The 25,657-nt window shown below is 55.0% G+C and overlaps 1 protein-coding gene across 1 annotated transcript in view; it reads right to left on the bottom strand.

Annotated features, from left to right (window-relative positions):
• FAM178B (family with sequence similarity 178 member B) overlaps positions 1-25,657 on the bottom strand; it is a 94,770-nt gene that overhangs the window by 22,580 nt on the left and 46,533 nt on the right. Inside the window, 5 exon segments of the mRNA XM_060170005.1 lie at positions 729-816; positions 15,755-15,852; positions 16,102-16,278; positions 16,551-16,640; positions 20,987-21,105. Coding sequence (XP_060025988.1) covers positions 729-816; positions 15,755-15,852; positions 16,102-16,278; positions 16,551-16,640; positions 20,987-21,105 — 572 coding nt within the window.

The raw sequence follows: 25,657 nt of genomic DNA, 5'->3' as shown, positions 1-25,657 counted from the left end.
TTGGGGTGGGGGGAGGCCGGTGAGAGCATTCTCAAGCCCCCTGCCACCCGCCCTCGGGCTGGCTGTGACCCATGCTGCCCCCAGGGCCCCTGAACTACTGCTCTCTGAGCTGCAAGGAGGTTGCAGTCGGAGCTTTTTGGAGAGCAGAGGGTGGAGGAAAGAAGACACTTCCTCCCCTGCCGCCCCAAGAATGCCTGACATGGGGCAGAAGGGTCACTGGGGGCGAGCAGTATTAATTTAGTAGTGTTCGTTTTCACCTTTGTTGTTTTTCCACCTATAAAAAATTATATAAGCAGGGGCTGGGGAGGAGGGAATGGGAGTTGTGTTCAGCGGATTCAGACTTTCTGTCCGGGAGGATGAAAAAGTTCTGGAGGTGGATGGTGGCAGTGGTTGCACAAGACTGTGGAACTGCACACTTCAAAACGGTTAGAACTCTGCCCTCAGAATTGTTAAGATGGTAAAAAAAAAAAAAAGTTAAAATGGTAAATTTTATGTTATGTATATTTTACCACAATATTTTGAAAAAGTAATACCTGCTCCCAGCTGACTGCTCTATCCTCAGGGCTGAGCACATAGTAGGCGTGCAAAAAGTAACCGTCGAATGCAAGGATGTGAGCAGAAAATTCAGACCCACCTGGACTCCGCCGGCCTGAGGCTCCCAACCTTCGGGAAAAGAAGCGGGAGGAGCCGGCCGGGCTTCCCCAGCGGATGCTGAGGCAGAGACTCACCTGGGTCTTCTCTTGCCAGAGAGGGAGCGTCCCTTGCTGGTCCAGCAGCCGGGCAATGATCACGAGGCTGAGCTGGCGTCGAAGCTGCCTGTGAGAGAAGGGGCGAGAGAGACTGAGGGGGTGTACCACCCTGGGGGGGGGATTGAAGTCCCCAGGGTGGGTACAAGGAGGGGCAGGACACACACCGAGACGTGAACAGGGGAGAGCCACGTAGGGAACTTTGGCTTTCTCCTTTGGTTTATAGCGTTTATTATTTATTTTAGAAGTAATAAAACATGCAATATGGGCAAGTTTAAAAATAAGCAAAAAGAAAAAGTTATTTTTTAAAAGAAGCGGTAACTTCAGAGGCTCGCATAGTAGTATTTACCGGCTTAGTGTTTTCCTCTATATATTTGTGCTACACAGAGATCGGGACCGTTCAACCTCCTTCGCACAGACCGTCGCCTTTTCTTTCCCTTGCAGCATCATGAGCTTTCAGCCCATGCAGGCTGGTGGAAGGTGTGTGACCGGGGCTTGGTGAGGCCAGGTTTTGTTCTTGTGTTTTTCAGCCAGCATCCAGTGACTTTCTTTTGGAGAAACCCTCACCCACCACACCCGGCCCAAATCCCGGCTCCCAGGGTGGGCCCGTGAGCCAGGCCTGGCCCATCAGTCCCTGTGTTTGAGCCACTGAGAGGTGGCCTCGGGGTCTTGGCTGGAGCTACCAGTAGAGCGTGTGCCTTTCCAGCAGGACCACTGATCAGGTGGGAGGTGACCCCGCTGTCGCTGGTGGCCATCCTGCCTCTTTGTGGGGCAGTCTGGAGAATGCAACAAGCAGAGATAGAGCCCTGACAACACCCAGAGCCTGCCCTGCCTGAAGCCTCCGGCCCCCGGACCCGTGCGGTCAGTGGGTTGGTTGGCTCAGCTGATGAAGTCCCTTTGGCTTCTTCAGTCAGTCTGAGCTGGGCTCCTAAGTCTAGCGCCAAACAGTCCTAACTGATTCACTCAGGATGGAGCTGGTGTCTCCACTCTTCAGGAGTAAAGACCTCTAATGGGGATTTTAGACGCTAACGTTTTGTGGCTCTGATTTTCATGGGTCCTTGAGGGCTGGAGCGAGTAAAAAGAAGAGAGGAGGGAAGCAGAGACTAGAGGACAGGGCTAGGGGTGGCAGTGGCCAGGAGAGGCTGGAGAGGGGCGATGGGAGAAGGGGTGGAGGGTTACATCCTCCTCGAGGCTTCACACACTTGTTGCCCCCATGGACAGCAGAAGGCAGCCCCTGGCACGGACTCTGATGTGGCCCACAGTCGCTGATTCCCGCGGAAAGCCACCACCAGGGGAAGCAAAGGAGAGGTTCTGAAGCCGGCGGAAACTGAAGGAACACGAAGGACACCAGGTGGGCTGGAAGCGGCTCCGTAGAGGAGAAATGCTCTCTGGTAACAACACTGCTGGAGGGTCCCCACGGGCGCCCCTACCCCCATCCTTGGGACGACCCCACGGGGAAACGAAGGACAGGACATCGGGGACAGGCAGCCCTCGGAAATGATGCTTCCCTAAGGAAGTACCTGGGGGAAGCAGGACTGAGCCCCGCCTGAGCGGTGCTGAAGGCGCCCCTGCAACTTCCCCAGGGCCTGTGGCTGCCATGGCCTCACGTGGGTGCAGGAGGGGCTCCCAGTTGGTGGGGAACGGAGGTGGGAATGGCCTTCTCCAAGCCAGGAGGGTAGGTGGTACCTGAAGCAGGGGCCTTGTTGATCTTATTCAAGAAAATCAGAGAAATCAACAAGGCAAGAGGCTCTTGATTAAAAAAAAAAAAGGGAAAAACGCAGCATCAGACAGCAGCATCACATACTAGAAGGGTAAACACGAGAAAGAGGGGAGACGCTCCCACACAGCCGGCAGGGACACGGATGCATACACCTACCTCGGCCAACTGCCTGGCGAGACCTACTAAAGATAACGATGTTCGTGTGCCCGCCCCACGGCCCGGCAGTCCTAATCCCGGGCACACACGTACGGCGTACGAGAAAAGAGAGGGGCACGAGCAGCACCGATCCACCACTAGAATGGAGAGAGGGACTGGGCTCCACTCACGCATCTCAAGCCCACGCGGAACGATTACGGATGAGCCACGACTCCATCCGGCAGCACGGGGGAGCCTCACAGGGCTGCGTGAGAGAAGCCAGTTCCAACAGAATACACGTGTATGATTTCACTTACACTAAGTACAGAAACGGGGAGACGTGGCAGGGGTGGGGTGGCGGGCAGGCTCTGCTCACGTCTCATTTCTTCTTCTTCTTTTTCTTTTCATTCGGCCGCACCATGTGGCTCGTGGGAACCTTAGTTCCCCAACCAGGGACTGAACCTGGGCCCTGGCAGTGGAAGCGCCGCGTCCTAACCACTGGGCCGCCAGGGAATTCCCTCATTTCTTGATCTGGGTGCTGGTTTTACATGTGTTCGACTTGTGGAAACCCACTGAGCACACACTTACGGTCTGTGTTCTGTTCGTATGTGGCAGTCCAATAAAACTATTACTTAAAGAAGAAGTTCAGCTGGGGGGTGGTAAGGACTGCCTGACTTAGCCAATAAAAATACAGGATGCCAGTTAAATTTGAACTTCCTATAGATAAAGAACAATTTTTTTTAGCCTGAGTTTCTCCCATGTGATCTTTGTATTTTATCTGGCCACCCTGGGAGGGGCCGGCCATCCCCTTCCATTCTGGACCGGTGACCTCGGTTCCCTTTCTGCAGAGCGCCCCAGCTTTCCCACCCACCCTCCGAGTCCTGGGGAGAGGCAGCCCCATCTGGACTGCGTCACGGGACAGAACACGGGAGCCCTCATCCGGCGCCCCACCCGCGTATCTCCCTGGGCTCCCACCGCCAGAACCTGCTCTCCAGCTGTTCCCCGGGAGCCCCAGCAGCAGCTGGGCCAGGAGCAAGGGGAGGGGGCGGGCGGGGGGAGGTAGACGGCCCCTCCAAGCCGAGCTGCTGCTCCAACGCGAGAACTTGCAGCCGGAGTCCCCAGTCCAGCATCTGGGCTTCATTAATCCAAACCCGGGCCTTGGGGAGCGCTGTTACCCGCAGCGGGTGCGGAGTGGCCGACCCGGGGGTGGGGTGCTGGCAGGCCGGCAAAGCAGAGCCGGGGGTGGTTCCAGAAGGGAAGAGGTGGGCCGGGTGGGTCAGGACAGAGCTGCTGTCCAGAAAGAAACAGAAGACAAGCAGCAGAAGGAGCGCCGAGGGGGCGAGTGGATGAAAAGAAACCACATCTGAGGGCGGCGCGCTGCCCGCCTGCCCACTGCCTTTCATCCTGACCGCCCTCCCTGCCTTCTACACACAGTCCCCTGCCCTCTCAGCTCCCACTGGGACACAGGGAGAGGCAACAGGACCACTTTTTCATTCCACACTGAGAACTTACTCTACAGAGGGGAAGGAGCAAAGACTCACCCCAAACACCACCCACACTGTGCAGGGGGCAAGCAGGGGGGCCCGTGGCCCGGCTGAGGTTGGCCCCGGGCCGTCCTCCCCCAGAAGCTGCCCAAGCCCACCCGGCGAGGCCCCCCCGGAACTCAAACCAGGCGAACACAGGAGGATGCAGAAGCCCCCGGAGCCACGCCAGCCAGTGTCATATAAGGCAACAGGCTCCAGCCCTCCGAAATCACACCAGGCCAGGCCTCTGCCTCAGTCCTGCCCCGCCACCCTGACGGGCCGCTGTAAGACCAGGACACCGGATCAGCTCTCAGAGGGCCTCAGGCGCTGGGAAATGGGGAAATGACTTTTCCAAACCAACAGCAGAGCCGGGAAGTGGAGCGCAGGCGCTCTGCTCCCCAGCCCCCAGCCTCCAGCTCCTGCAAGGGGCAGCCTGTGGGTGCTCTGAGGACCGCAAAGGCACCTGCCAGCTCGGGTCATCAGGGTGTCAGGACAACCACACAGGTCACCGCAGTCCCTCTGGAGGGGAACTGGGCTCTGCTGAGGTTGAACTACTCTAAGAGGCCACCAGGCATCTGGCCAAAGGCGTGAACGGCCTTTTCCATGTCTCTAGGGCAGCTCAGGAAGCAACGGCAGAGGCCTGTTCCGCCATGGAAATGCCGCCCAACACCCTGCCCCAGGGCGTCTGCCCGGCTTGCCGCTCCCGGGCTGTCCACGCCGCCTCTCAGGCATCACGACCGCCTCTCATGCCACCCGTCCCTCAGTGCTTCCCTGGAGTCTCCTATCTTGCACGTGAGCATGTGCCACCTGGGCAGGAAGAACAAGGAGCTGGGCTCAGAGGTCAGGGTGAACTCTCCAGCCGTCTGCCCAGTCATCCCCACACCCGCTGGGACGCTCACAAGTGTGGGCACACACAGTGCAGACAGGAAGAGACGGTGGGATTCAGACAGCCTCAGATCCACACGGTGGGGTCCCACCAGGCAACGTGAAGGAACCATCTACCGGTCCCACCGGTACCCATGTTCAAAGCCCGGCACAACACACCTACGGGAGAGAAGCTGGGGAAGCGGTTTTCTTTGCAGAGGGAATGCCTGGGAGGGGCCCAGGGTCCTTCTGGGGAGCAGGTGACATTCTGGCCTGTGATGCAGTGGTGGTTGCACAGACGCCTGGCAAAGTGTACAGTGTCCACCTCTAATGTGTCCTCTCCTGCATGCATAGTATAACCAAATAAAAAGGTTACTACTGCTCAGTAAATAAAGTTCATGTAGACAATCACAACCAACTTCCCTCCTCCCATCTCCCTTCCTCCCTCCCTCCCTCTCTCTCTGGTATTATGAGGAAACCCACAGACCACTACGCTTAAGATACCTTAAACGTCACCCTGTCTCATGTCCTGGAACCCACATATCCGTCCGTTTAATTAGGGCCTTCGTGTACTTGAAGGAAGTCGCCGAACTTCCCATGGCTACCCCTCCCCCAGTGCAACAGCTACTCTTTTCTATCCTTTGGAATCTTTTTGCCATTCTGGTTGGTTCTTATGAAGTGCCTCAGGGTTGCTGACATACCCGTCAAGTGAGGCGCTCAGAGCTGAGGCTGACACTCATTTTAGGGGCAGCCTCGAGATGCTACGCCGTTGACAGATTGGGCCCAAAGTTAGTTCACACGTCTGGCCGTCAAATCCCATTTCCCAGATCCTGTTCTTAATTGTGCAGCTGGGCCTCTCTTTCCCACTCAGCCCATCATTATGGTCTGCTGAGATGTTCCGGCATCTTCAATTTGCTGTCAGTTACATTTATGTTATGTGTGAACTTGACCATTGTTCTATTAATGGCCTCGTCCAAGACCCAGGGTCTGCGCTGGCCAACCTGTCAGTGAAGACGGAACTCTGGGTGGCCGCCTGGGCCTGCCCTCCAGGCCAATTCTGATGGCTAGCAGCACTTCTGGGTGACGAGCCCATCTGAGCTGACATCGCTCAGCCCACGTTTCTTTATGTTGTCACAAGATACGACGATCGTTTCCGTCAAAGGCCCTACAAAACCCAGACAGCCTTCTCCAGAGTACCCTTCTGGTTAGCCTGTCAAAAACGAAATGAGGCTAGTCTGGTATGATTTATTCTTAGGAATCCTAGAAAGCAGCGCTTCCTTTTCTATGTATGTGCTCACAAGCTATCCCCTGGGGAGTTCTGTTGAGGGACACATCAAGCCCGCAGCACTGAGTGAAGAAAGCACCTTCTGCACCCTCCCTCCCCATGCCCCGGGAGCTCCCACACCTCCCCCCCCCCCAGGTCTCTGCAGAGTGAGGGCACTCCACCTGCACGTCGCCCAGGACAGACTTGAGACATCCTTTTGCGGGAGGGGACCTCAACTCATTTCACACAGCTGGATGCTGTCCTACTGTCTCCCCCCCATATCTTAGGCTGCAATCCCCTCTGATCAATATTTGAGTCCAGATGAAAAATTATGCTCCTCGACAAGGAAGACAGAAGCAAAACAGGAATTACGCAGTGTTGTTCTCTCTTCATCAGTGTTAACGTTTCCCCACCAGCCCAGAACAGCACTCCTCACTTCAAAAATAACTACACAGGGGACTTCCCTGGCAGTCCAGTGGTTAGGACTCCGCGCTTCCACTGCAGGGAACATAGGTTCCACCCCTGGTCGGGGAACTAAGATCCCACATACCTCGTGGTGTGGCCAAAAGAAAAAAAAAAAAAAAAAAGGAAAAATTACACAGAAGCCCCTTCTACGGGCCTTAGCTTTTCCCACCAATACTGTCACTGGTCTGTGCTATTTCTCCATTTGCCTTGCTCACGTCCCTTTCTTTCCCTCTTCCATATCTTTCAAGATCAGAGATCATGCATGAGCTCTGAGTGCAGCCCCTGCACCTCTAGATACTTCCTGCATTTTTCCTCATTGGGTCCATTTGCAAACCACATTCAAAGTTCTATTGCAGGATCTCTCTAGCCCCCCTGAGCCATTTTTCTTTTTGGAATCTGCTACTAAAAAGTTCTCTCTCTCTCTACTCTTTTTGAAATCTGCCCTCCAGAAGCAAGCACTCCACAAGCATGCTCTTCAAGCCCCTCCTCCGTGCCAGGGTCCAAGGACCCAGCGAGCAAAGTCACAGCTCTTGTCCTCACGGCGCTCACAGCCCAAGGGGTCAGCAAGGGGCAACAACCACCAGGGCTCTGCATCCGGAGGTCTCTCCGAAGAGAAGATGCCTCATCTGAGCCTAGTCTTGGGGGTGAGGAAATGTCAACCAGGCAAAGAGGAGGAAGAAGATAGGGGAAGAGGCTTCTCTAGGAAGAGGGAACAGACGTTGAAAAGTTCAAGACAAATGCTCATCATGGGTTTGGGTAGCCGCACGGTTTTGGGATATGGCTGGAGTGTGGAAGCCTGTGCGGGGACGTGGCGGGGAGAAGGCAGGCTTGGGAAAGTACGCACGAAAGCCCTCGTACACCAGGCTGTGCTGTTTGAATTCCATCCTGAGCATAGAAGCCTGAAGGATTTTAAACAGAGGAGTGACAGGGCCAGATGTGCATTAGAAGGAAGAGGCCACCGCTGGACACAGTGGGGATGGGTCACACGGGAGAGAGCCTGGAAGGAGCCAGCTCTGGCTCCCTGGCAGACGTCCAGGGGTGCTGTCCTGAGAGCCTGAGCTGCCGTGGCACCGGAGGGTGATGTGGAGAGGTAACTGTCGTGGGAGATGGGGACGCCTGAAGGGACAGAAGGTGCCCACAGACCACCCCGCCCCCAGGCTTCAGGCCATGGGCAGATGCCATCCCAGGGCCATGGAAGGCAGGAGGAGGTGGTCCCCCTTGGAAGACAGTGACTTCTGTTTCACATGTGCTGAATTTGAAATACTTCCCACTCGGATCTGGTGCTGAGCAGAAAAGTCTGGCCAGAGGTACTGACTCGGGAGCCCCTGGCGCGAAGTTGGGGTTGAAGCCATGGAAGTGGCTGAGATGGGGTCCTGGGTGGAGTCCCAAGGAGCTGGACTCTGAAACGGAGATGAGTGTGCATGGCATTTATGGCAGGAGTGGGGTATAAGGGTGCTCTTGGCATCACTCCTATCAGGGGCGTGGAGGAAGCAGGTCTGGGCCGGGGGCAAGCCAGGCTGCGATGCAGTCACCGCAAAGACCTCAGCCGACCCTGCAAGGGGCTCTGGAGCCGGCAGGGTCCCCGTCTCTCAGAGACATGCAGGGTTGAGGCAGCGGCAGCCCTTTGTGCCCCCAGCCCCGGGCTGCTCCCAAGGAAGGGGCCCAGCCAACCTCCCGCAGAGGCAAGCTCGAAGCTCCCAGCAGCTGGGGGGAGGCACCCGAGTTCTGCAAGGGGGCAGTGTGGACAGAGCCCCGCCCAGAAAGCCCCCCGAGGCTGTGCCAAGGGACCAGAGAGGAGAGGCTGGGGCAGGACCCTGAGGCCAACCAAAGCTCAGGGAGAAGCGGCGGGGCCACCGAGGATGGCGCCTGAGGGGGAGGGGCCTGAGGAGGGGAGGGTACCAGGAAAACCACACCGTGCAGCCAGCCAAGGCGAAAATGGGAAGCTTGCGCACGAGGACAGGCCACTAGGTCACTGGTGACAGAGCGCTTTAGGAGGACTGGGCTGGCGCCTCTACTCCCACAGCCCCCCCGCCCCCCCACAGCCACTCATAAAGGGGAGCGAGCGTCTGCTCAGCCACCAGCCCGGTCACGAGGGAGGAGCAGGGGGACCCTCGGCCGTCCTCCCAGCTCCAGCCGTGGTCCCTTGACCCCTGGACATGACTTTCCTCTTGCCTCTTGTTCCTCCAGATTTTGAACCCTTCTGAAATCTTGAGGGTCTGGGGCCTTGGTGGACTCCTTCTAGAATGTTCTGGACTTGTCCATCTCCAGAGGCCCAATTGTCTCTTTTCTCAGGTGAGAACTCCCTCTGAGACACTCTGAGCTCTGAAGAACCCCCGTGTCCAGGGTGGGCAGGGTTTGGACAAGGAGAAGGAGAGAGCTGGGGGTGGAGAGCCTGGACGGCAGCAGGAGCTGCAGGAAGGGGTGGGTGGAGATGGAACTGCCGTTTGAAAGTAGGAGACACACAGAGCACATTTCTTTGCTGACAGAAAGAGCCAGTAGAGAATAAAAAGCTGAAGGTATAAGGACGAGCAAGGATGATGCAGAAGGAAGGTTCTGGAAAAGGCAGGACTGTTGAGATCCTGAATGTGGAGGAGGGATCAGGAGGAAAGGCGGGGGTGAGAGCTGTGGGTCCACGGGGCGTGTGTGCGGGGGCAGCAGTCATCCTGTGGAGAGAGAAGGGGCCCCGCTCTTTGCTGGGAGGGCAGAGGGGTCTCCAGCAGGAAGCCTGGTGGAGCCTGGAATCTGCTGAGGGCCCCCAGGAGGCTGGCTGGCAACTCAGGGCGGCTCCTGGGCAGCCTGGAGGGGTCAGGGGCCGAGGGGGGGGAAGCAGGGAATGTGGTAGCACCACGCCACGTGGCCATGCAGTTTTCAGGGTGGGCAGATCTGAAGAACACGCAGGAAGGGAGGTAACAGTGGAGCGAGGGACCCAGGAAACGAAGCCGGAAGAGGCTGATGGGCTGGGAGAAGATGAACCGGTCCGGGGCCTTGCACGGACCCTCTGCCCACCCAGGGCGGCAGCGTGGAACCCAGAGGGAAGCGAGGAGGGCTCCGGGGAGCTCTGGTGTGCCCGCACCTGTCACTACTCTCATCCCTGGGGCAAACACCTGGTGACTTTGAAGGCTGCTTTCTCCCAGGGCTGCCTGCTCCTCCCTCGTGACCAGGAATCCGCTTAAGCTGGTGTCACTTCCCCTCTACTTCCAGGGCCACGGTGAGGCAGCACCCGTGGGACATTTAATAAACTTTCGCAGGCGGTGAAGGAGGGTCCCGAGCCTGGGAACATCAGCTTTCAGTGGCAGCTCCCTCCCGAAAGGGCCCATGGGAGCTGCCGCAGGGGCTTGCGCGGACATGCGCTCTCCCCAGCAGCTCCTGAAGCCACCCCAGAGGGGCAGAGTCCCAAGACAGACTTTCCTCCAAGAGCCTCCTCTTCCCATTGGCCCCATTTCAGGTGCTTTGCTCTAGTCTGTACTTTGATTTTTCACGGTTACGCTCAACTTCGCCTTACAGTGCATCCCTTGAAGTCTTGGTCAACCAGGTGGGGAGGGGGGCGGGCATCACACCCGTGTTGGCGGGGGTTCTCGCTCTGTGCTTAACCAGTCGGCAGGCAGGCAGACGAAGAAAGTGGCAGCCCATCGTACAACAACACGCCCTCCTTCCTGGGGTCAGTCCGGGCACTGAGCCCAGTGGGGCAGCCACCAGCAAGGGGAGAACAAGGCCACCACCACGGGGACGCTGTGGAGGGGGCAGCTAACTAAAGAGCACAGTGAATACAGTGCAGCTGTGAAAAAGCATTAGAAGCTCTTTCCGGTCCAGTTTGGAACAGCTGCCAAAACCTACGCTGAAGTGGAAAGAAGGGCGGGGAGGACAAGCCAGAAGCACAGATGAGAACTGGGGACAAGGCTAGACAAGCCAGAAGCACAGATGAGAACTGGGGACAAGGCTAGGTGGTACAGGCACGGGGGAGGGGGAAGGGGCGGGTGTTCAAGAGGTACCCCTTGTTGCCTTTTGAATTTTGTTCTGAGGGCTTTATCTCTTTAGAAAAAGAAATGAAATTTCTAAGTAAATGAATGCACACCCTCCATCCCTACGACGAGCCCTCCTTCCCAGCAACGGGTCTCGGCCGGAGGTCTTACCCTAGTTGGTGTGTCTGTTGGAAAGCAGGTGAGGCCGGTCCATTATATTCACTATGAGCATTTAAGGAGCATCTACCGGGGGCCCTCGAGCTATAAGAAAGATACCCTCGGAAAGACACTGATTCCTGGTATCACAGTTTGGCTAACAGATGAACAATGTCATAAATTTAGGATATGACACAGGTAGTTTCAAATCTGTTGGGGAATGATGGATTACTAAGACAGAAGAAAATTGGTGTTGGGTCACTGGCTCTTTGGGGGTGGAAAAAATCAAGTTAGATCTCTGTCTCATACCTACAAAAAAGAGATTCCAGATGGGATTAAGAGCCAAGAGAAACAAAGTTATGTAAGTACTGAAAGAAATGAGAACACAATATTTTTATGCTCTTGGGGGTGGGGAAGGCCTTCCTTTTCAAGATAGAAAGATTCAATTACAATCAACTCTCTGTACTATCCATGTACCTTTTCTGTGAATCTAAATCTATTCTGAAATTAAAAGTTTATTGAAGGGACTTCCCTGGTGGCTCAGTGGTTAAGAATCCTCCTGCCAATGCAGGGGACACGGGTTCGAGCCCTGGTCCGGGAAGATCACACATGCCGCAGAGCAACTGATCTCGTGCGCCACAACTACTGAGCCTGCACTCTAGAGCCCGCAAGCCACAACTACTGAGCCCGCATGCCACAACTACTGAAGCCCACGTGCCTGAAGCCTGTGCTCCACAACAAGAGAAGCCACCGCAATGTGAAGCCCGCGCACTGCAACGAAGAGTGGCTCCCGCTCGCCGCAACTAGAGAAAGCCTGCATGCAGCAACAAAGACCCAACAGAGCCAAAAATAAATTAAAAAAAAAAAAGTTTATTGAAAAAGGGAAAAAAAATCAGTTCACGGAAAGATATACACAAAGTTTTAAAAAGGACAATTTACAGACTTAGGAGAAAACACGGTGTCCAAAATGTAATAAGTTGCTTATAAATCAATATAATTAAGAAGAAGATAAATTACCTGATAGAAAAATGGGCGAGATATCAAGAGGTAATTTACACCAAGAGAAACACAAAAGGCCAATAAACATAGGAAAAGATTCTCAATTTCACTGGCAATCAGGGAAATGAAAATTAGAACCACAGGAAGAGATTTTTCACTTACCAGATTAATTAAAACTTAAGAACAAAATTGAGACTACACGGTGTTAATGAGAATGTGGAGAAACAGGCATTTTCATGTCTGTTATTGATTAGTGCAGCTTCTTTTGTGGAGGCCAAATTTTATATATACATACTTTAGGACTGCAATTTCTTTTTTTTTTTTTTTTTTTGCGGTACGCGGGCCTCTCACTGTTGTGGCCTCTCCCGTTGCGGAGCACAGGCTCCGGACGCACAGGCTCAGCGGCCATGGCTCACGGGCCCAGCCGCTCCGCGGCATGTGGGATCCTCCCGGACCGGGGCACGAACTGTGTCCCCTGCATCGGCAGGCGGACTCTCAACCACTGCGCCACCCGGGAAGCCCAGGACTGCAATTTCAAAGAACTTATCTTATAGAAATATTTGGATAGATGCACAAAGCTTGTATATTGGACAAATCTCCAGAACAGGGGACTGGTTGCATGCACACTAGGGAATACTATGCAGCTATGGAAAAGAATGAGGCTCATCTCACACACACACACACACACACACACACACACACACACACACACACACACACACACACGTGCAGGCACGCCTCGGAGATATTACAAGTTCGGTTCCAGACCACCACAATAAAGCAAGTATTACAATAAAGCAAGTCACATGAATTTTTTGATTTCCCAGTGCATGTAAAAGTTGCGTTTAAACCTACAGACTGGGAGAAAATATTTGCAAGCGATGCGACTGACAAGGGCCTAATTTCCAAAATATACAAACGGCTCCTACCGTTTAGCAGTAACAAAAAAAACAAACAACCCAATCGAAAAACGGGCAGAAGACCTAAACAGAGATTTCTCCAAAGAATCTCCAAAGGAGACATACAGATGGCCAAGAGGCACATGCAAAGATGCCCATCGTCGCTAATTACTAGAGAAATGCAAATCAGAACTACAACGGGGTACCACCTCACGCTGGTCAGAACGGCCTTCGTTAAAAAGTCTACAAATAATAAATGCTGGAGAGGGTGTGGAGAAAAGGGAACCCTCCTGCATGGGTGGTGGGAATCTAAGTTGCTGCAGCCACTATGGAAAAGGGTATGGAAGTTCCTCAAAAAACTAAAAATAGAACTACCATGTAACCTAGCAATCCCACTCCTGGGCATATACCCAGACAAAACTATAATTCGAAAAGATACATGCACCCCTATGTTCACAGCAGCACTATTTACAATAGCCAAGACATAGAAACAATATAAATGTCCATCGACAGAGGAATCGGTAAAGAAGATGTGGTACATATATACAATGGAATATTACTCAGCCATTAAAAAAATAATAAAATCATGCCATTTGCAGCAACATGGATGGACCTAAAGATTATCATACTAAGTGAAGTAGGTCAGAAAGAGAAAAACAAATACCATATGATATCACTTACATGTGAAATCTGAAATACGTATCTATAAAACATATCTACAAAATAAACATATCCACAAAAAAACCTGACTCACACACAGAGAACAGACTTGTGGTTGACAAAGGGGAGGGGTGGGAAAGGGAAGGATTGGGAGCTTGGGATTAGCAGATGTAAACTATTATATATAGAATGGATAAACAACAAGGTACTACTACACAGGAACTATATTCAATATCCTGTGATAAACCATAATAGAAAAGATTATGAAAAAGAAAATATATGTGTATAACTGAATCACTTTGCTGTACAGCAGAAATTAACCACAACATTGTAAATAAACTATACTTCAATAAAAAATTTTTAAAAGTTATGTTTACACTATACTGTAGTCTATTAAGTATGCAATAGCATTACGTCTGAAATAACAGTGTATATACCTTAATTAAAAAACACCTCGTTAAAAAATGCTAACCATCGTCTGAGCCTTCAGTGAGTCCTAATCTTTTCACAATAGTAACATCAAAGATCACGGATCACAGACCACCATCACAAACCTAATAACGAAAAAGTTTGCAATATTCTGAGAATTACTGAAATGTGACACAGAGACACGAAGTGAGCAAATGCTGCTGGAAAAATGGGACTGACAGACTTGCTTGATGCAGGGCTGCCACAAAGCTTCATTTGTAAAAAAAACCACAATATTTGTGCAGTGCAATAAAGCGAAGAAGCACAGTGAAATGCGGTCTGCCTGTATTTATAAACATTTACATACATGTAAATATATATACATATAAAAGTACATAGAACAAATACAAATCACATGGCCTGGTTGGACCAAATGGGAAACTGGGGCTGGACCACATGGGGCCTTGGAGACCAAACTAAGGTGTTTGCACTTGGCCGTGCAGGCGACAGCAAGCAAGGCAAAGCAGAGAGGGGATAATCACATGTACCTGCAGAGCAAACAGCCTTTGAAGGAGGAGCCAGGGACAGAATGCCACTGCCACCATCCAGGTGAGAGATGGTGAGATGAAAGCAGGAGGGGGCGGGAAGGAGGTAGCTGATTTAAAGTGACCCAGACGAGGTCCCTGCTTTTGTGGAGCTGACACAGGCAACTAGAAGCCAAGATTTAGGATGTGGAAGGCAGAACGGACACGATTTCGGGATGAACAGGGATAATGAGGTGGGGACGGGAAAGCCCTCTAGGACTGCCATTTCCGACGCATGCATCACCTAAAGGTCTTAGACAGAGCTTCGAGAAGCCCAGTTCTTTCAAATACACAGCAAAAGCTTTCCTTTCAGGACTGTGGAAAGGCCTCCTCTCTTCCAGCCAGATGCACAGGAAAGAGATCGAGCTTCCCATCTTGGGCTTGAAGTTGAGCTCAGGATGTTTGCTGCGGACAGGAGTCTGAGCAGAACCCCAAGCCTGCTCCCAGAAGCTTCCCCTGGGGAGGGAGTTGCAGGAGGGTGGCCCCAGTGGAGAGTGACTGTGTGGGTACCTGTGAAGGGTCTTCCTGGAGGGGGTCCAGGACAGGTCTGGTTGGAAGGGTGGGAAGGGGTGTCATTCTAGGTGGGACGAGCTGCAGACGGAGGGCTGGAGAGGACAGGAGGGGACCTGGGGAGAGGTCTGCACAGGGAAGGGCAAGGGACTCCTTGCGGCTGTGGCCTCAAGTGGGAGAAGGAAGGAGGGGAGAGGGGAGAGACTGGGGCAGGTCCAGCAGCGAATGGGTCTTATCTCCCTGTGGGCTGAGTTTGTTTGTTCACCTCGTTCGTTCATTTGAAAAGAATTTACGAAGTGCCAACAGCATGCCAGGCACTGTTCTGGACGTGGGGTGATGTGGCAGTGACCCCAATAAGAGATCTGCTCTCCTGGAAGCGACAAGGAGGAGAGGCAGCCATGAACAAGGAACAAATAGTAAGATAACTTCTGGCAGAGATCAATACTGTCCAGAAAATAAAACAGCATGATGAATGGAGAGTTTGAGAGGGGGGTGGGAGCGGGGAGTGATCAAGAGACAACACACAGCTGAGGTCTGAATGACAGAAGGAACCCTCCCTCCACTGAGGACTGGGGAGGAGTCACAAAGAAGGGCAGGTGGGGATGCTGCAGGTCTGAGGCTAACTGTACGAGGTGACGGTTTAGCGAAGAAGACCGCGTTAAGAAAATGAGGCTTTTTTCCCTTTGTAAGGAACTCATTCGTGAGCTGTATTTTTAGTTCTTTCTCCTGGGTTTTTGACATTGGGCGGGAGGGGGAGGTCTGTGGGGACTGATGGGGCAAACCGTGGATCGCTCACAGGGGTTGAGCACAGGCGCGGGGATAAGCCTCAGGTCAGGGGAGACAGAGGTGGAGAAGCACCCACCTGCTCCGGGGCGTCACGTCCAGGAAGAGCTGCACAAGCGCCAGCAGGTTGTGGTGGTGATCAGATGCCCGGCTCAGGGCACAGCACAGCTGCCGGAGCTGTGGGGACAGTGGGCATCAAGGCGGGCTGGGGGGGCGTGGCCCGCCTTCCACCCTGACCTCCCTACCAGCCCACTGCGAGGGGTGGGGGTAGGGGTGGGGGGGATATCTGGAGAGTAAGAGGGTGGGTCGTGGAGGCCAGGTAAGGGAGGGAGCAGCGCTGTCTCCACCTGGGGCGCTCTAGGGGCCGTGAGAGAGCATTCGCGGTGAGGCTGGGGGCTTGGGCTCGGGCTCAGGGGTCCGCCATACCTTCCCCGGCCACTCCTGGATGCTGTCCAGGAGCAGAAGCAGGAGCTGCTGGAGGTCGGTCTTGGGCAGCAGGCGGAGCCCCACGTCCAAGCCGGCTCGGCACAGCAGCTCAATCAGGCCCAAGAGGCTCCCATCGGTGTAGGCCCCTGGCTGGGCCAGCACGCACAGCATCAGGAACTGGAGAGCAGAGAGAGCGCTAGGGCAGGGGTGCCTCCCTGGCACTGTGAGCCCTGGGCCCCGCTGGGAAGGAACTGAGAAAAATGGTGAGGTCTGGAGTCGAGGCCCCTGGGGTCGTCAGGGGCAGGCGCAGGCGCAGGCGTGGTGGGCGCGGGCTTCTGTGGCATCCCTCCTGGCCGTCGGCACGGTGCCTGCGATGGTGCTCAGCAGTGTTCACTGAACCGGATGCTGAATAGGTGTGGACTGCGAGCAGAGGGACGGGTGGGGCTCACCTTACAGATGTGGCTCAGGCTGCTGTCCAAGGCCGTCTCCTGGGGGGTGTCCTGCTGCTCAGTCCGGCTCAGGCTAGCCTCACTTTTAAGCTCGCTGAGGTGAGACAAAAACAAAGGAAAGGAAACTGGAGGAGATGGGCGCAAGGGGAGAAGTGAGGCAGAGAGGGAGGCCGCGCTTGCTGAAGAACAACAGAGAGCCTGTGGACGATCCATTCGGCCTGGGACCCCGATGCCCTGTGTGTGCTGGTCACCCACTGCTGCGTAACAAATGACCCCCAAATGCAGAGGCTTAAAAACAACAGATATGTATTATTCTGTGCAGTTTCTGAGGGTCAAGAATCCAGAGGCAGCGTGGAGGGGCGGGGAGGGGGGGCGCGTCTGGCTCTGGGTCTCTTGGGAGGATGCCCCCAAGACGTTGGTGGGGGCACTGCTGTCAGCTTAGGCTTGACTGGGCGGGAGGAGCTGCTTCCCAGCTCACTCAGGGGTCACTGGCCTCAGTCCTTGCCATGCAGGCCTCGCCACAGGGCTCTGCAACTTGCCCCGGCTTCCCCTGAAGCGAGTGACGTGAGAGAGAGGAGATGCCCGTCTGAGACGGAGGTTGCAGCCTTTCATAACCTAACCTTGGAGGTGACATCGCTTCTGCTGATTTCTCCAGGCCACACGGGCCAGCCTGACCTGGGGTGACAGAGAGCTGCACAAGGGGATGAATGCCAGGAGGTGCGGGGTCACCGGGGCCTCTTGGGGGCTGGCTCCCCAACGCTGCCGCTCCAGGAAGGCCTCCAGCTTTAGTTTTCTGGGACTTGGAAAACAGAAAATCATTCTCCACTGACCCCCAAAAGTCTTCCTTACAAGCACTCTGTGTCCACACAGTTATGGTGAGTCCGCTCATGCACTGAAAAGGACACTATTTTGTAGCTCACGTCAGGTTAGACTCCAAAGTATCTGCAAGTAAGGTGAAATCAGAGTATAAGTGGTCCTCGAGAACCCCTCCAAAGATGTCCCACTACCATGCTGTCCATGGACAAGCCTGGCATGGCCAGTTTTCCCCTAGAGAGGAAACAGCCTGGATGAAGTTAGAGGCCAGGGTCGTATTGAAAACACCCTCTTTAAAGACCAGAGTCACACTCAGGGTGGCGAGAGTCCTACAGGGAGAGAGGTACTAGCCGACAGCAGAGCCACACCACCCTCTGCACGAGCCTCCCAGGCACATGCTCCCTGGAGGAGACACTGATCAGGGGCCCCCTCACTAAATGATGCTCTTTCTCTGGGCAAGTGTATATTGTTGGTTTCAAATAAGTGAGGTGACTGTATGACAACGCTCCCTTTGCTGTCTCTTCCACTCCTCCACTCTTACTAACTGGCCTGGAGTTCCTGATAACAGCGGACTCTCTATAAGTGAAGACGCCGATGATGACAACACCACTGTCAACAATAACAGCCTCCCGTGTAGCCCCCCCGCCCCCGGCCACGGTTCCCAAAGGCTCTGCTCTTCTTTACTTCTTGGTGCTGCTTCTCAGAGGGGGAAAAAAGAAACCCACCTCTAGGCACCCGGGAAATTGGTGTCAACAAACCAAAGTTGGGAGGGGGTGCGGGACAGGATTGGGATCAGACATTCTTCCAGGTCTTAGCATTTATTAGGGCCAGAGTACTAATGGGTAAGGCTGGCGCTCACGCATCTGGGCACACGCTGGACCTGCGTCAGTGTGTGCAGGGGAGTTCTGGTTTGTACCAGCCCGTGAGCACGCACGGGGCCATGCAAGCATGGGTGGGAATGTTTTCAGATCTCCCGAAGGGTGGGGGCAGCCTCAGAGCCGACTTTGTGACTCTGCCCAAGAGGAGCGGGCTTTCAGACAGTTTGGTGCTGCCAGTGGGAGGAGGAGTGTAGAAAATGTGCGCTGGTGATGCGTCTTCTCAGAGCTGGGCAGGGGAAGTGTGGCTATGACGAGAGGCCTCTCCTTGCTGGGAAGGAAGGCCAGCCTTCCCAAGTGGACAGGGGAACAGCCTCCCCTGTGCCACCTCTGCTGGGAACAGCAGGAAACAAATCAGGGTCCTCGTCCCCGGCCTGCCTTTCTGAGGCTCGACTGGGACGTCGGCATCGTGACTGCTGTTCTGGGACGCGGCATCAGCTCATCCCCAGGCCTCCACCTCGGAGAAGAGGAATTCACAGCCTAATAAGCCCACTCCTCTCCCAGAGGACTCAGCAGGTGAAGGGCAAGTTGAGGGTCCCACCGCCAGACTCCACCTGCAAAGCAGCTTCATCCCACCCCCGCCTCCCAGCCTCAACACAGGCTTGGCCAACAGCCAGGAGCTGGAGTTTGGGCTGCAATGACATTGTTCTACACTCTTAAGAGAAGTATGTCAGCTTCTCTATTTGTTTTCCCCTATTACTGTTGGAAAAAAATAATAAAGTGACCCTCTGCACCTTCTCTGAGGGAAGACTGTAAGGGAAGCTACAAGCACTGCCGCCACCATAACCGAGAGCCCAGCAGTGTGTCAGGTGCCCCACCACGGGGGCTGCAGGCCGGGTGCTCTCCTCAGGCCTGCACCGCCAAACCAAACCAGACCCGTCATCTGGGCTCTGCGAGACCGAGGTCAATGCAATGAAGAGGAATAGATGCTGAGCATCTAATAGATGCTGTCCACTTGGCAGACATCAGACGATGTGCATATGGTCCAGCAGCAGCAGGGCTGTTCCCTTCTGGAAGGAAATCCTGAAGCATTCAATGAGACGGTGATGAGTTTTAAGGAAATCTGAGATTAGGAACAACTGGTGAAAGACCTGTCTTTCTCACAGCAACGAGCAAGCCAGCCAAGCTAAGCCGTGCGCCCACGTGTGCCCTCATTTCCAGTCTTGGCCACTGCAAGGCTTGTGGGTGCCCCAGAGGAGCCCCAGGGCACCTGTTCGGCCAGCGGAGCCTTAGATGGTGACATCCCGAGAGGTCAACAGAGAAGCACCTGACGTGGAACCAACTGACACGGGACGAGCCTCCGAGGAGGACGACAGAGAGAAGACTGCCTGCCCTGAAGATTCTCTTGTGGCCCATGTAACCGTGAAGGACGCCACACCCTTGGTGGAAGAGATACCAGAATGTTCTTGGTGTTCCCTGAATAGTCTAGAGCAGGGGTCCCCAAGCCCCGGGCCGGTACAGGTCCGAGGCCTGTTAGGAACCGGGCTGCACAGCAGGGGGTGAGCAGCAGGCCAGCGCGCAAAGCTTCATCTCCCGCTCCCTGTCGCCCACGGCAGGCTAGCACACGGCAGGGTATTTGCAGCACAGCAAGTGTGGTTTGGTCTGGTTTGCTTTGGCAGACAATTACCAAACACAGTCGTGGAACAGGTTCTTGAGAAAGCTTTGGCCTTCCCCTAGAGAAACATCCGCCCACCACGGCGCCCTGAGGGCTTGTCGGCAGGCGCAGCCTGTCTGGGGTTCTCAAACCAGCTGCTCAAAGAACTCTCAACAGAGAGTTTGGATGTGCCGTAAGTGACACCTTTACAACCCATTCACCCAACACGAGTCGTCTATGTATCGTCCGGCTCTGTCCCTAGAGGGTGGAGACAAATTAGCATCGCTGCCCAGGGCACAAAGGGGGCACCCAGGGCACAAAGTGGAGCACTGTGGAAATTACATGTAAAATTGTGCCCTGCTGGCCATGAGCTGATATTAGGTAATGTGCCAGGAGGGGCTTGGAGACAGACCAAAGAGATTGGGACACGTCTTCGGAGAGGAGGGGCGGCGAGAGCTGAGTCAGGAAGGGGCGGGAACAAATGCCAGTCAGAGCAGCAAGACTCAGCCGTGCCTGGCTTGGCGCGTCCCTGCCTCGAGGCTGCGTCACACGCCGTTCATTCGTGGTGCGCAACCGTACTCAGGGGTACCTGTGTGCTGGGATGCCCTCAGACTCTGTGCTTCGCCGTTTGGGCTAGAGCCTGAGCTTGGTAACTTCTTATTTTTAACCTCAAAAAATGCACATAATTTGGGAGTTCCCTGGTGGCCTAGTGGTTAGGACTCCGGGCTTTCACTGCTGTGGCCCGGGTTCAATCCCTGGTCGGGGAACTGAGATCCCACAAGCTGCACAGCATGGCCAAAAAAAAAAGCACATAATTTAAAATAATCATCAGAGGAAATCTTTCCTTTCTCTAACTTGTAAAATGCTTACTGAGCCAAGGCTGGATACCACCAACAATAATGAAAATGGAGCTCTGTAATGAACGGCCAGGCGTATTACATCTACAGAAAAGGAAATACTTTAGTGTTTCCTAGCATGGATATATGTTTAGAAGAGTCTATTTGTGGGGTAATATTTTGTTTTGTTTTGTTTTTTACATTTTTCCTGAGGTGTCATTGGTACTACACATATTTAATGTACACGATTTGATGGGTTTGAACTGCTTTCAGTGGCTGTGGACCGCATGAGGAAGGACACCGAGGTGGGGGAGGTACTCACCTCCCATCGTGCTGGAGGGGCCCTGGGGGCTGCAAAGCAGGGCTGTGGGTACCCAGGCTGTGGAACGCGGCCGTGACCTCTTGCAGCGAGGGGCACCACAAGCTCGTGTCCGCATCTGTCAGGCCAAGGAAGGGCAGGGGGTTAGGGAGGGCACAGCAGGACAGGCCGCACTGCGCCCACAAGCGGGGCTGGTAGCCCCATCCTCGGGCAGCACGGGTGTTATCTGGAGCTGTGAAGACACCAGTGGTTTCAGATACTTGCTGGCGCTTTGGGAACCTGGACATTCATTCTCCCGTCTTCAAGCTATGGCCATCTTGACGTGCAAGGGACCGGGGAGGACGGCACACTGACCATCTCCACCAGGCAGCCGTTGGGGCACTGAGCTTCCCCGAGCTGAGCCAGATGCCAAGTCCTGAACCAGAGGCCTCCAGACAGCAAGACTCAGGAGACACCAGGCTCCGCGGCCCTGGGCTCTCTGCCACCAAGGGCTGAGGCCAGCTCTGCACCTACTGCGGACTCAGCAGCGCCTTGGCGGCAACGTCTGGGCACTCCCAGGTCCACCGTCCCTGCCAGGGCCCCTCCTTGCAGCCCAGGACGCATCTTCTCAGCAAGCTCGAGCTTCGAGGACATTCTCTCTTAACAAGACGTGAACGATACTCTGACCACATCAGCAAAGGGGAAAAACCTTACAGACTGAGGGCCTTTTCTCCTGTCAGGCTATTTAAGGATATTTTCTGAACCGGGAGAACAGAGAAATAACAGGCAACGCAGTGGAGCATATTTCCCAGAGACGGCTGCACCTCCGCAGCCCGCTCCACGCGCTCTCCTGCACTGCGGCGTCCACAGCCTCATCGAGGGGCAGCGCCCATGTCTCCACCCTCTCACCCCTCCATATCATCTTATGTACTGACTTGACTGCTTCTTGTTTGTCGTTCCCCATTAGAATGTAAATTCCACAAGGACAGGGACTACGTCCGTGCTGTTCACCCCTGCACACCCAGAGCCTAGAGGAGTGGCCAGTGTGTGGAGGGAGCTGATGGATGGATGGATGGATGACGAATGAATGATGAATGAATGAACACATGAGTGGAGAGCATCCTACACAAACCTGACCAAGCAGTACATGACTAAGAGGGAAACTGGAAAAACGTCACAAGCTGGCAGTGCTGAGAAGGCAAATGAGGGATCTGACAGCGGGTGAGTCGTGGGAATCAAGAGTGTGGAAGCTGGGCCAGAAGCGCATGAGCAGCTCAGGCTTGAACCTTCCCACCTGAGGGCCCCCCCCGATGGACCCCCACCATGTCACCAAAGACAAAAAGGTGACCCAGTAGAACCCCTGACCTCAGGGAGCTCAAGTCTAGGAGGGAGAGGAGCCAGGCAGATAAACAAATACAAGAGAGTGTGTTCCCGCAAAAATCGAAGCCGGGGAAAGGTAGAGAGGCTACTCAGGGAAGGGGAAATTAACTGGGGGCTGGGGGAGGCGGAACGGCAGGCGGGAAGCACACGCCCGGCAAAGGGACAGAAATGACAAAGAGCATGAAAGAGCCTGGCACATCCAGCGACCCAAGGCAAGAAACAGGGCGTCCTCAACGAGCTGAGGTGTCTCGGCAACGGTCCCGCGTGGCTGCAGAGCCAGCAGACGGTGGAACGGCCGGCGGAGGGTCTGAGTCCCGTCCAGGGACGAGCCTTGGGCCGCTCGGCATCGAGTGTCTCTCTCTGGAAACGTATACGGGTCGAGGCTCACCCAAGTAGTAACGAGACTCTGGGAGGAGGAAAAACCTTCTTGCTTGTTTATTTTTTTCCTCTTGGGCAGCTTAACAAGTCCGAGAAAGGTAATGCTACCCCTTGCCCGCTACACAAACTAGCTGGGAAGAATGAAGGCTGCAAAACACAATGAGAGAGGACTGTTTCCCTGAGCCTGAGCCATGGGGGACAGTGTGGGCAGCCGGTGACCTTGCCAGGGAGGGGAAGACGGTGTGGCAAGAGAATCAGCCCAGCGGGGCAGCGCCATCCTGCCCGCAGCCTTGGACCCGGCTCCCCGCGGCAGCCCCCGCAGGTGCCTCTGAAGCCCCGTGACAGCAGCAGTGCAGACCCCACCGGCCAGAGGCCCAGCCTGGCCTCGGCTCCTCTCCCTGCGCCTCCCCGGTGATTACTCCACACGCCCGCTCCACCCGGAGTTAAGGTGTCAGGAGCGGTCAGAGAAAGGGGCCTGGGTCACCTCGGGGTCAATCAGTCCCCATCCGACAGCCCGGGCAGTTGGTTAAGTGAGGACAGGCACCGAGAGCCCGTAATTAACGCTGCCCGTAAGTAGGCCATGTGCTCAGCTCTTCCCGAGCACGGTCTGCCCCGAAGGAGGGCTTTCTGGAGCTGACACAGAAGAAAAGTCTCGCGAACTCAGCTCCTCTACGCCCACAGCACGGTCATCTGAGGTGATCCCCCGGGGGAGCACCAGGGCCCTGGGCCGTGTCCAATGCCAGCGCCAACAGCCCCGCGCATCTGGGCTCTGTTTATTAACTGTGAATCTGAAAGCTCTCCTGGGATGGAACTGAGGCTTCGGGGGAAGTCAGGGGAAGAAAGGCATCAGGTCTGAAATAAAAGCGACTTTTCCATCTGCGACTCCAAAGCAGCTTTACGTCACATAACCCACTCTCCTGGCACCACTTCCACTGAATGGGACAACCATGCCCATCCTGAGAACCCTCCTCAGCGCTGGCCATGCCAGCCCCCCTGCCCGGGCCTGCTCACCCCTTCTTCACACCCACCAGGTCCCATCCTGGGCCTTAGGGGAGCGGAGTCTTCAGACATCTGTCCTTGTCCTCCCCCTCCCCGCCCCCAAATCGAGTTGCTAAGGCGCATTCTGGGTGTTGCAGGCGCCATCTGACTGGGTCCTGATTCTCTGACACCGTCTGAGACCCCTCAGTGCCACAGCAGGCGGAGTCCCCGTCAGCTGTAACGGGGGTGCTGGTTCCCAAAGGAATGCAAGCTACCGACCCATCACACACCCGAGCGTGGGTGGGGCTCACAACATCTAGGGGAGACTTAAAATCGTATGGTTTCTTAACCTCCCAACTCTGATTACTTAACTCCCCTCAGCACTCTTGTATTTAAATTGAAACTTGTTCTACATCACGGGCTTTAGTCAATCAGCTCTAGCCCTAGTCATTTAAAGTTGTTATTCAGTCAACAGACAGCAAGTGAACAGCAGGCGATTAAAGTTCTGGTGTCATGGAGCCGAAGGTTTCGTGGGGAAACAGACAACGCTCACGAAAAATAAACATACCGTGCCCGGGTGTGTAAGTGGCGGGGAAGGAAAGGGGTCAGGGTGACGCAGGGCGATGCTACGGGCGGGCGGAAGAGCCCTGCAGAGACCTGGGTCCAGCCAGGAGCCCGGCGTGTTGGAGCTGGTGCCAGGCCCAGGGGTGGGGGATGGCGGGAGGGGACGGGGACAGGGCCAGAGAGGCCTGGGAGAGGAGGGGAGGGGCCCGGCACCCAGGCCACAGACCCACCCCTCTGCGGGGCTAGGACGAAGGGCGAAGGAGACGTTATCAGAGGGATGATCAGAGTGTGCGGTAGAAACACCAAATCCTACCCAGCCCACGTTTCAAGAACACGCACATTTCACTGCCCCAACTACAGCATGAGCACGGGACAGAGCCTCTCACGGCTTCCCCACAGAGCACCGCCCCGGCGGTGGGACCCTGATGCGCCCCGACCCAGACCCGCTCGCTGCTGCTCCGGCCTCTGACTGCTGCTCCGGCCTCTCACGCCCCCTGGCTCCCCCCCAGACCTGCGCTGCCCGCTTTCTTCCTAATCTTCTTGTTCCTTCTCTGCTGGGCAACCCACCCTGCTGGCCCCTTGTTTTCCCTTTTCTTGCCATTCCCCCGGAGCTCAGGCCCTCCCCACGGGGCCCTAGAGCCTCCCTGCCTACCTCGCTGTATGTAACGCAGCGGGCGCCCACCCCTCCACACACCCCCCTCACCACACACCACGCTACTCACACACACCCCCACACACGTACCAACATGCCCCACCACACAGACGCGTGCACACACACCACCCATTCACACACACGTACACACACACAGAGGCTCTGTCAGCCCCTGGTCTGCTGATCCACGAGCTGAGGGTGTGTGCAGGGCAGGTGATGCCGTCCCCAGGCCACCTCTCCTCTCCGCTGCCCTCCGTAACTCACACCACTGCCCTGTGCCACCTAACACCGTTGAGCATTCCAGGCTCTGTGTGTAGGACAGACCCGCATTGCGCCAAACCACTGAACCCATGGTATCTGCTAGAATTAGATTCAGCTGCAAATAACAAAAAGCCCCCCCCCCACCCAAAACAAAAAACCCACCTGGGCTTAATAACCTAGAGTTTTATTTCTCTCTGATGAAAAAGAAGCCTGGAGTGGGCGGCCACACAGTGGGGACCTGACTGTCCTGTGGGACCCCGGGTGACGTTGCTGCTCCACCGTTCTCAGCAGGTGCCTCTCCTTCTCGAGACCACCTGGCAGCCCAGGGTGGCTGCTAGAGGCCCAGCTATTATGTCTCACCTCCAGGCAGCTACTTCCTCACTTTGCTACTTTAGTACACATTCTTGAGTTGTTTTTAAAGATGCAAGGCCCCTTCAGTGTGACTCAGGAAGGCAGCAGCCAACTACCCTCTCAAGTT

The sequence above is a fragment of the Lagenorhynchus albirostris genome, chromosome 13, assembly GCF_949774975.1.
Source record: "Lagenorhynchus albirostris chromosome 13, mLagAlb1.1, whole genome shotgun sequence".
NCBI lineage: Eukaryota > Metazoa > Chordata > Mammalia > Artiodactyla > Delphinidae > Lagenorhynchus > Lagenorhynchus albirostris.
This window is presented reverse-complemented; position numbering and strand designations above follow the sequence as displayed.